The sequence below is a fragment of the Botryllus schlosseri genome, chromosome 4 (assembly GCF_051294905.1).
Source record: "Botryllus schlosseri isolate E-star chromosome 4, Bs_hap1, whole genome shotgun sequence".
NCBI classification, from domain to species: domain Eukaryota; kingdom Metazoa; phylum Chordata; class Ascidiacea; order Stolidobranchia; family Styelidae; genus Botryllus; species Botryllus schlosseri.
In genome coordinates, this window is record NC_137239.1 from 6,746,457 (window position 1) to 6,757,025 (window position 10,569).

General features: G+C 41.5%; 1 protein-coding gene and 1 long non-coding RNA gene across 2 annotated transcripts in view; both read left to right on the forward strand.

Moving 5' to 3' along the window:
• Window positions 1–10,569, forward strand: part of LOC145436951 (uncharacterized) — a 300,821-nt gene that overhangs the window by 98,007 nt on the left and 192,245 nt on the right. The window lies entirely within an intron of this gene.
• On the forward strand, window positions 604–6,476 carry LOC145436944 (transmembrane emp24 domain-containing protein 9-like). The gene is made up of 2 exons (XM_080314135.1): window positions 604–988; window positions 5,958–6,476. The coding sequence occupies exons 1-2, from the start codon at window positions 667–669 to the stop codon at window positions 6,362–6,364; spliced, it is 729 nt and encodes a 242-aa protein (XP_080170261.1). The 5' UTR covers window positions 604–666; the 3' UTR covers window positions 6,365–6,476.

A 10,569-nucleotide genomic window follows, 5' to 3' on the forward strand; every position in this document is an offset into this window, starting at 1 on the left:
ATTCGTGGCGTTTGTGGTATTCCTGATGTTTGTGGACTAGTATGGTCATTTACACCAGGCCGATATTCCTTATTTTTTATTCCGTACATGCCGACTTGTAACAAGCCCCACTTCTAGGCTTATTGTAAGACACCGCTTACGCGGATAAGATGGCGGGGCGGAGCATATAGATATACTTCCAATAATCAGGTAGGAGTTCTGAAGTGGACCTCGGTTGGACTCGAAACCGCAACATTGGTGTTGTAGCTGTGGATTACACCACTACGCTATCTCGCCACTCAGCATCCAGTATATTCGTATCTTACACTGAGATATAGAGGCGATTTACCGTTTTATTCACAAGACACCTCAACAATTCGTTAAGGTAAGTGTATGAAAAGATGCAAACTGTTTTCATCCCTCGTACATTACTACTAAACTGATTGATTTTGCATTTCCGCACGAGAGCAGCGCATTCTGTGCAATCGGAGAAGGTAACATCATTGTTGCCGGAAAACAGTAGCATTCAGTCGCGTCCAAAGAGCAGCATTGGTTAATTTCAGTGCTTCGTTTTGACGTTACAGCTATAGAACACCAGGTTAATGTAACATTCTGCGCAGTAGATATCAGAGTTTTACTTTATTTACTCTCAGCGACTACGTACAGACTGATAATAGTAACAATATTATGAAGTACTCTGCATTATGCTTGCTGCTTTTCTCGCCCTGCGGATTGGCGCTCTTCTTTATATTAGGCGAGAAAGATCGTCATTGTTTCCACGAGGAGTATGAGAGCGATGTCATGCTCAGGTTTGAGTTCAACGCAACCCTGCGACAGAAGAGCACTCCCGTTGGGCTGGTGTTTCAGATTTACGACGTGGAAAGTAAAACGAAGTTGTTCGCGAAGGATTATGCTAGCGATTCCACGGTGAGCTACAGAACTGGTGCTGCGGGAAGCTACGGCATGTGTATTTTGACGAACTCTACGCGATGGGCGATGTACGCAAAGGGTGAGAATTTTTTTTTATATACGCTAATTTCAGATTCAATGAACTCGTCCACTGATAGTCTCTTTAAACTTATAGCATGGAATTGCAAAATTATAGTAATAGTATGGGGATGGTGTGAGCCTTTGAAATGTTCAGGCTCGTGTGAATGCGAACCTTTTTGAAAGGTTCTATGTGAACGCGAACGTGAACCTCATGACGTCACGTGACGTCATATTGCCTATTCCAACCCACCATTTCAGTGACGTGATAGCCTATATTAATGTATAGGATACCCAACGATAGGGTTACCGTATTGTGGAATCGGTAAAAGAGGACACTTGGTCAAAGTCTTCAAACTTAGAATACCTATGGAAAATCCTGAAAAATTGGTCACATTTTCCCCCTTCGTTGTCGGTGAAATACCCGCCAGTCCCGCCTGAGCGTCAGTTCAGTGCTATTTTACGGTATCTCATTCGAATTTTGCCCTGTGTTTAAACCAAAATTCTAAAAAAAAAGGACAAAATCTCAAAAAGGAAGATGTTTAGGCGTACTCGGAGGACATTTTCAAAAACCCGAAATAGGATGACAAATCCTCCTAAAGGAGTACGTATGGTAACCCTACCCAACGACGACTCGGGCCGCATAATGCCACAATGCTGAAGTACACATTGACGTTTTAAACGTCGCCAAATCTATCAACTGAGGCCATCAAATGATATAAAGTCCCATAAAATCAATATCTTCCGTCGCTTGGCCAACAATTTCAACGAGGATTCGCAAGGGAATATAAGCTGACACCTTAACGGTTTGGGCCAGACCGGACAATGTATTTGGCGTCCGAGTATTGCTACGTCACTTGCTACCGACATTACCCCATTAATAAGTTATACAGCAGTGGCCAACACCCCAATCGAAAGAAATTGGTTTTTATGATACAATAAACATATGAAATCCAAATTGACCCCGTAGGCCTGCTAAATTTTTTACATCAGACAACAATATTACTTTCATTGAACAAGTAAGCATCATCCGCTGACTATCTAATATTTCGCTCTTGATGTTATGTGATTGCGAGCCAAGCTCACAGCAGAGAGTTGGGTATTTTGAGCAGACTTTTGTGACAAAAGCAGTAAAATCTCCGAGATTGTCAAGGTGCGTGCTCGTTTTGTGTTGATTTCTTTATACTGCCAGCGCCATGCATGGACTGGCCCGCAGTTGAAAGGCAATAAACTTCAATCAACGATGCTATAATGATGTGTAAAATTGTAATACGTAAAAAAGGTGCGCAGTGCAGATCCTACCAAGGTTCGTTTATGAACGTGAACCAGTAAATCCCTGAGGTTCACTCACAGAACGCGAACGTGAGCCCAACGTTCACACCATCCCTATAAAATATTATAGATTGTAGTTGTAATAATGCAGTATGCGTCGTATAATCGATCTATGTTGCTACAAACGCCTCAATGGTCGACACATCCTAGCTCGCGAAAGTGGAAAATTATCAAATCGAGTAATCATGTTTCATATTACACCAATTAAACTCATTCATGAATGCCCTAACTTGCGATTGCGATTTCCGCGTACAGACACACCAAAGCATATGACGTTTCGGTTAACATCTGACTCAAGAAAGTGTGATGCCTAAAATCCTCAAGCGATAACATCGTAGCCCATAATGATAGCCACATTTTGGATGAAATCTTCGATATTGATACGTCCAAGCTACGTGCAAACCGGCACCGAATAGTCCCGTCCTTGTGATGTGGACACCGTGGCACAAATTCTGTCCGCTTACGGATGTAATACGCCCTCAAATACGTGTGAATTTAGGATGATCGCAAAAGTCAAAAAAGTAGTTCATCATATAGTTTAGTCTTATAGATTGGAGCGATTACAATATCTTCGGAGTAGCGAAAATCATTACATGCGTCCACGAACTAATAGCATGGACCGCCTACAGCCCTAGTTCTCAACAGGGGTCCGCGAAGCATTTTCAAGGGGTCCGCGAGACCTCCAAATTTGCAAAATGATTGATAGCCTAATTTTTATTTTTTTCAATTAGGTAAATCGCGAGACAGATTCGCTTCCAAACTTCACAACTCACATTACTAAAATGGCCGTCGAAAATGAAATATCCCACTGTGCAAACTCAATGTAATTGATAAATTTACAGCAGCCTGATACAAAAATATATTACTATTTAAAGATGTTTCGTTTGGGTTTGTGAAAAAATAAAAAGTTAGTGTAGTAAGGTCAATCAGGGTGACTTCGTAATGTTTTCAATAGGAATGGTGTGAACCTCTGAAAGGCTAAGGCTCGTGTGAATGCGAACCTTTTTGAAAGGTTCTCTGTGAACGCGAAAGTGAACCTCATGACGTCAGGTGACGTCATAATGGTAATTCCAACCTACATTTCAGTGAACTGAAGCCCATATCAATGTACAGTGGTACACGATACCTATAGCGACGACTCGGGTCACTTAATGTCACAATGCTGAAGTGCATATTGACGTTTTGAAAGTCGAGAAATTTATCAGCTGGGACTATCAAATGACATAATAATCCCATAAAATCAATATATTCCGTTGCTTCGCCAACCATTTCGACGAGGACTTGAAAGGGTTTCTATACTTGCTACCGATATTAATCCATTAACAAGTTACACAGCAACAAGCTACAAGTCAACACCCCAATCGCACGGATTTGGTTTTCATGATACAATAAACATATTAAATCAAGTTTGACCCCGTACGCCTGCTTGATTTTTTTACTTCAGACAACGATATCAATTCCATTGATCGGTTGAATAAGGATCATTTGCTGACTACCAACATGCAGTGCATTTCTCTCTTGGTGTTATGTGGTTACGGGTCAAGCTCACAACTATGAGCCAATAATATTCACAAACGGAAAGCTAGATATTTCGAACAAACTTTTGTAACAAAGCAAGTAAATCTTTGAGATTGTCAACGTGCATGCACGTTTACTGTTGATTTTTTATGCTGCCAGCGGCATGCATATAGAGTGCCCGCAGTTGAAATGCAACAAATTTCGACCAAAGGTGTTATAATGGAGAGAAAATTGTAATAAATGAAAAAGGAGCACAGTTCAGAGCCTACCTATAGGTTCGTTGGCGAATGTGAACCTTTAAATTTCTGAGGTTCGCACACAGAACGCGAACGTGAACCTCACGTTCACACCATCCGTAGTTTACAAGTTGTCAGTCTCAGCATACCAATGAGCAGTCGCTAGAAATCGAAATCTCTGTTCCATTTTCTTCTGTAATATACATAACCACTATTCAAGAATAACTTCACGATGAGCTGCTAGATAGAAATCGCTGTAGACGACGTGAACATTCATTTAATAATCTGTTTCTCAATTTTGGTGTCTTACGGTGTCGTCGGAAGCGTTACGAGTTATATTACATTCGCAACCACCTATCTTCGTGGAACTGGATTTTCAACACTTGGTCATATCAATTCGAAAGCGCGGGTTTACAAGACACGACCACTTATTTCTATAAATGCACCCGCAAAATTCGCTTTGAAATAATAAAAATCGATCCTATTTCTACATAATATATAATATTATTTATAAGATGAGTCATTGTGTTGCTGCTTATCACTATCCTACAGTTAAATTTTGCACAAGTCATCACGGTTGCACGATAATTGAGCTGAATTTGAAAAAGGATCCGTGAAGACAAAAAGGTTGAGAATCACTGACCTACAAGTAACGCGCGACAGCCTCGTCAATAGTCTTGCTGTGTGATATGGACTGGGTGCTGAACGGCCTATTAAGATATTTAATTGTTCCCTAAATTTCACAATATTCCTGCTCCGTCAGTTCTGCTGCTAAATCTGATCACGTGGGCTGTGAGAGTATCAAAAGCTTATATTAGTTTCTGCAAGTACCAAGTCCATTAATAAAATTGAAATTAGCTTGAAAAATTTCCGATTCTCGTGACAGGAAGAGAAATGCACATTGATTCTTCATGTCATTTATACTTATGATCGCGGTAGGTATAGTAAGTCAATCCAAATGAAGAGATGAGTCTTGCGCTCGCTATTTTAGTTATTCCGGCTCACTTTTGAATCGCGTAACACCACATTTAGTTTACAACAGCAAGGACGTTTGTAATTTCGATTCGGGTCTAGAAGCATTTAACTGATCACCCACATATGACATAGTTGGGACGAAGTATCCAGAGAATAGGTTGATAATCCTGTGCGGAGCCGAGGGCCAGCGTTTCCGAAGGGTTGAATGTGAATCGCGATATTAGGGTTATCCAAAACGGAGTAAAGCACAGCCAAGCTGATCGCAAAAAGATGGTTATACACTCGCCACACCATACACGTTAAAAGCCCTCGTGTTATTGTGTATATTTATTTGTATTTATGTTTCAAGGCATAGTGAGCCATGTAATACATTTGCTAGTATTTTTTTTAATTTGGGAATTACTGCTCTATAGCTAGTAGAGCTAGGCATGGACCGGAGCCGGACTGGATATCCGCCCGTATTTTCTTATTTTTTCCCGGAGCTGTTTCGGACCGGATCAGTAATTTTCACTAGGAAGAGGACAGCCTTCCCTCGTCTACCCTCGAATCCATAGTTAAAGTGACGTTCATAGAAATAAGCTACATATTGCTCGCATAATTACTTCAGATATGAGGGTTGGGCTTGATCTTTGAGTTTTTAATTTCCTGTTTGCATTGTTTCAAACAATATTCTATACCATATTGTGAATAGATATTTATGATCGAAGTATTTCGGACCAGATCACGGTCATTTTTAGAATCCGGCCCAGGAGTCGGACCAGAGCTTTATAAGGCAGGATCGGAGGAGCAGGACATGAGAATTTGTCAATCCGCCCAGCACTAATACATAGTCCTAGATACCCAGAGAAACACTTAAAAATACCGTTTCCATAATCCGCCTACGGACGGATAACAATTAATTTAATACAAGCATTTTGATTTCTCGTTCAGACCATGTTATGGTGCATTTCCGATTCAGTGCCGAATACATGCGAGATGACGATACAGCCCATAACGGCGTTTCGACGAGAGTTATTTCAAAAGTGAAAGCGTCGACCAAAGCCGTAACGCCCTCCAACGGAACGGGATACTACCCTATCGCTGACTGGCAAGGGCCCGACGCATCTCTGCTTCATAGCTTGGAAAGACGGATCGATGTCGTGAAAAAGGACATGCGTTGGCTCGAAGAGATGACAAAGTCCAGCAAATTTGTCGAAGAGCGATTCAGGGAGATGGCAGAGGAAACAAATTCTAGAGTTTTGATTTGGGCCGCTGTTCAACTTGCTCTCCTGTTAGTTTCTGGCTGGTGGCAGATGCGATCTCTCAGATCGTTTTTCATATCGAAAAAACTTGTGTGACCATATTAACACTCCAATATTCACAGATTATAATCAAGAATTCTGGAACTAGTTTGCCATGGAACTCAATGAATGTTGCAAACATACTACCCAAACAATAAATGTTTGAAAAGAGTAACATTAAGAAATATCGCAAATATAATAGTCCGTGTGTCTGCTACAGTAAAACATTTAGAACAGTGTTTCTTACCCTCTTTTCCTCCAGCGCCCCCTTTCAAAAATTATGGTATTCTAGAGCCACCCTATACCATATTGTAAAGACTGTAATAAAGACAATGGGTAAGAGGGAGGTCCGTAATAGCACTTCGTCAGCCCCCCTAAAAATCGATTGTCTTGGAACCCATAATTATTTTCCTCTGTTGGTCTCATTTGAGACGTGTGGCTCAATCTGCTGGAGCTGGACTATTCGCGTCGGTGATTTACACGTCTGGACAGTGGACGTATCAATGTCGAACGTTTTGGCCAACATGCGACAGTTAATATATTTCTATGTTTTATCGCCACAAATTATTTTGGCAACGCATGCAGAGCATGGAGTCGCCTGTTGCCGAAACATGTGTCTCGTGAAAATGCCCAGCGCCAAAATGCTGGTTCGTATAAAATATTCGCGGTCTCACAGGCTGCACAATGCACACGCCTAGACTAAAGCATCCAAACGGTTTCACACGATACTAGGTTGCCGCATAACTATTTTGTGGGTTTCCCAAAATCAAGAAATTAGGTCACGATAAATCACGCGGAGCGCGAAAAAATGCTCAGGATAACTAAAGTCTGCCCATAAGGCTCTGTATTATGTTGATTTATCCAATAATTCTAGATTTTCCCATTCTGACAACTTATGTGACACGATTTGCAACACACATGGTTATAGCCTAATATTTCGTGCTCGTTAAATCATTAGAAGTGTCATGAAAAATCATCTCGCGCGCCACAAATGGTACGCGTGCCGGGGGTTGCGGACCCCTGCGTTATGGCATCTTCATTCCTAACCTCGATGGAAACATATCTCAACGCTGCTTTCTACTGGACAAGAACCAAAGTCTAAAAAGTCAACATAGTTCTGACTGAAAAACCTTAGTAGAAGTGGAAGTATTCAAAAAGAATAGAAATCCTTCGAGTAAGTAGTGCAAGTTGGGAAAACCTACTTCAGGACTATGAAAAAAGTTGAAGTAGGCAAATTCGTTGTTGGTCAACTATGCTCGGCGTTCGTAATGTGGTATATATTCTACCAGTGGCGCAGTTACTACTTTTATAAATTTTGTCTACTGGAAATTTTCAGGTCTGGTTCACTCTGCACTGCCTACAGGCCCGCGACATTGGGGACAAAATACAGGTGGGTAATGTGGCAAGAGAGCGTAGTGGTATGATCCACAGCTGCACCACCAATGGGTTGCGGGTTCGAGTCCGACCGAGGTTGACTCCAGAATTCCTACCCAAATATTGGAGGTTTATCCAGGCTCCTCCTCGCCTAGAAGCCTAGAAACGGCCCGTGCTACAAGTGAGTATATACCGAATAAAAATAAAGAGTATCGGCCTGCTGTAAAATGATCAATGTAGTCGAAACATCACAGATATCAAACAAACAAACAGGGGGGTAATAGTTGCATCGTAATGTGAAAATCCAATCAGAGGTAGGCCTAGTCTGTTTTCTGGTGCGTAATCCCGCTTTCACACTAGTAACAGATAGTGTGAATGAGCCCAATATACTTATACAAATGAGATAGGTTTTGTTTAGTAAACAACAACTTTCTAGCGCATTGGTTCTCAACCTGGGGGCGCGCGGCTGCAGTCAACTGCAATTTTTTTCGTGTAGCCTACCGTGCGATTCAGATACAAATCATAGGTCGGCTATTGTTCTGTGTATTGTCGTAATTTCATATTTGAGAAGTCTCCAATCAGCAGTCATTACCTTCTGTGCCACCAAACTATCCGTTGGGATGGCTGACATACTGGTTGCATCTTGTGATATGACGATAAGGGGGCGCGAAAAACTATCAAAAAGGGGCGTGTCTGAAAAAGCTTGAGATCCACAGTTCTAGTATAGGGGAGATGTGGTACCGATGGATCAAAAATCGGAAAATGATCGCTGGCCCTGAAATGTTCAGCCGAAAACAGCAGATCTTTTGCTGGCTCAGCACTTTGATACAAGCGCTACCTATCGCGCACATATACATGAATATCCGTCTTTTCAAAAAATATTTATGGGCGTTCAAAATTTGTTGCTCGAACGTGTCATCGGTCCCCACCCGGTGGGTCCAATGACACACGACCCGGGGACCTATGACACATATACCCTAAAAAAACTCAAATGTGACTACTTTTCTTGCTCAGTATTATAATCTAAGCTACAGCAAGCCAAAGAAGAATGTTTGGTCGCAACTATCAAAAAATAGAATAAATATTAACTCAAATGTTGTCACAAAATCACGTTTCGATTTAGGCTCGTACTTATAAATTTGAGGGTACATACATATTGTCCGAAAATCGACAGTGTGACTTCCAAATACCTCGTTATAGCGATAAAACATCATATGCAATTATTACATAAAGATTTTCTGTACGTAGACATGTTTCATTTGTTTCATGATTAGTATGCTTGATTATTTTGCTTGATTTGGCTATTGTATCATCGGTCCCTACCCTACGAATTTTATAGATGAATCGAAAAAAAGTCCCTCAAGGAAAGTACTGGAGAAAATAATAGGTGCCATTATATAGCCTGATACAAGCCCTACAGTTCACAATAAAAATGATTGCTGGTTTGTTCGTGTTGAAGGTTACAAAGAAAAATGTATATGTCGATCTAAATTTAGTTTACACCCCCTAAAACAAAAATCATCTGTGAGAGACCCCATTGCTCGCGCACGTCGATTTTTTTTTGTATGTGAGGAAAGATTTTGCCAGCATGCAATTGTAGACAAGTTCACGAAGTGTAATCATGGAATTATCATAGAGAATTTTCAAAGTATTTTCGGTCCCAGTGATCCATCGGTACCACATCTCCCCTATTCCTGATATGGCACATCTAAGGCTAGCCTATCCCACCCACCGCTTATGATATCGTATAAAACGGGCCAACTGGTATGGAAGGGAAAGCTAATTTTCAACGAATCGAATCACGATCTCACATATGTAATCTACGCTATAACACGACACTGCTACATCGAAATAGGGGTGTCCTAGATGAGTACACACAGTGTGCACAAAATTGTACTCGACTCTCGAAAGTTAATAAAATTGTAAACATAGCCGTCTATCAAGTACGCTTCGTTCAACCGGGAAACACGAAGTACCTGCAATCAGTGGCGTAGCAGCCACTTGGCGGTTCTGGCTCTGCGCCAGGGGCGACAGGCTTCAAGGGGCGGCAAAATGAGGCTGCACAACACAGCCGGCTAAAAGCAGCGTAATTGGTAGTCCTGTTTCTGGCGTCCCGTGAGCTGAAATTTAATCAAACTGGTCTCAATCGAAAGCTAGTGTCGCGCTGTTTCCGAATATGTTAACATGACAATGGAACCCCTCCAAAATAGCCGTCAAGGCCGATTGTTCCTAACAATCGGAGCGCCGGAACGCAACACAATGGCCAATTGACCATGTTAATGGAAATTATATCGAGCGATTATTCGGAAAAATGCCCATTTTCAAACCAGCATTTAAATTGCATTTACGGAATCAGGGCAACGATAGCTTTCGATAAAGACCAGTATTGTTAAATTTGAGCGCTCGGGGGGCCTGACCAACTATAGGATGACCATTGACCATTGACCATGACCAATTATGCTGATTTTGCTGTGGTCTACTCAAGGACCGTAACTGTCACACCCCAAACCCCCCAAGTTGGGGGGGGGGCGAGCTGGAAGGGGCCCCAAAATTATTTCGTGAATTACTATAAATTATAGAATATTTTTTTGAAAATTTATGCAACTAGCTCAAGTAGACAAATATTTTGATTATTGGGTAGCCTACTCTGCCCCCAAGAACAAATACGCAGGATTTTTAAAAATGGCCATCACCGCGCCACGAAGCACCAAGGCATATAAAGTTTTAGGTCATCTATAATATGCGACTCTAAGGAGTGCGCCAGAACGATCGGCAGCGAGAAAACCTTGGCCGAAAAGAACTGCCCTTATGCTAACCGAAAACTTCGTTATATAGGCCTATACAAAATGCATTTGCATATAGGTTTAATTGTCCATAGGCGCTTAAAT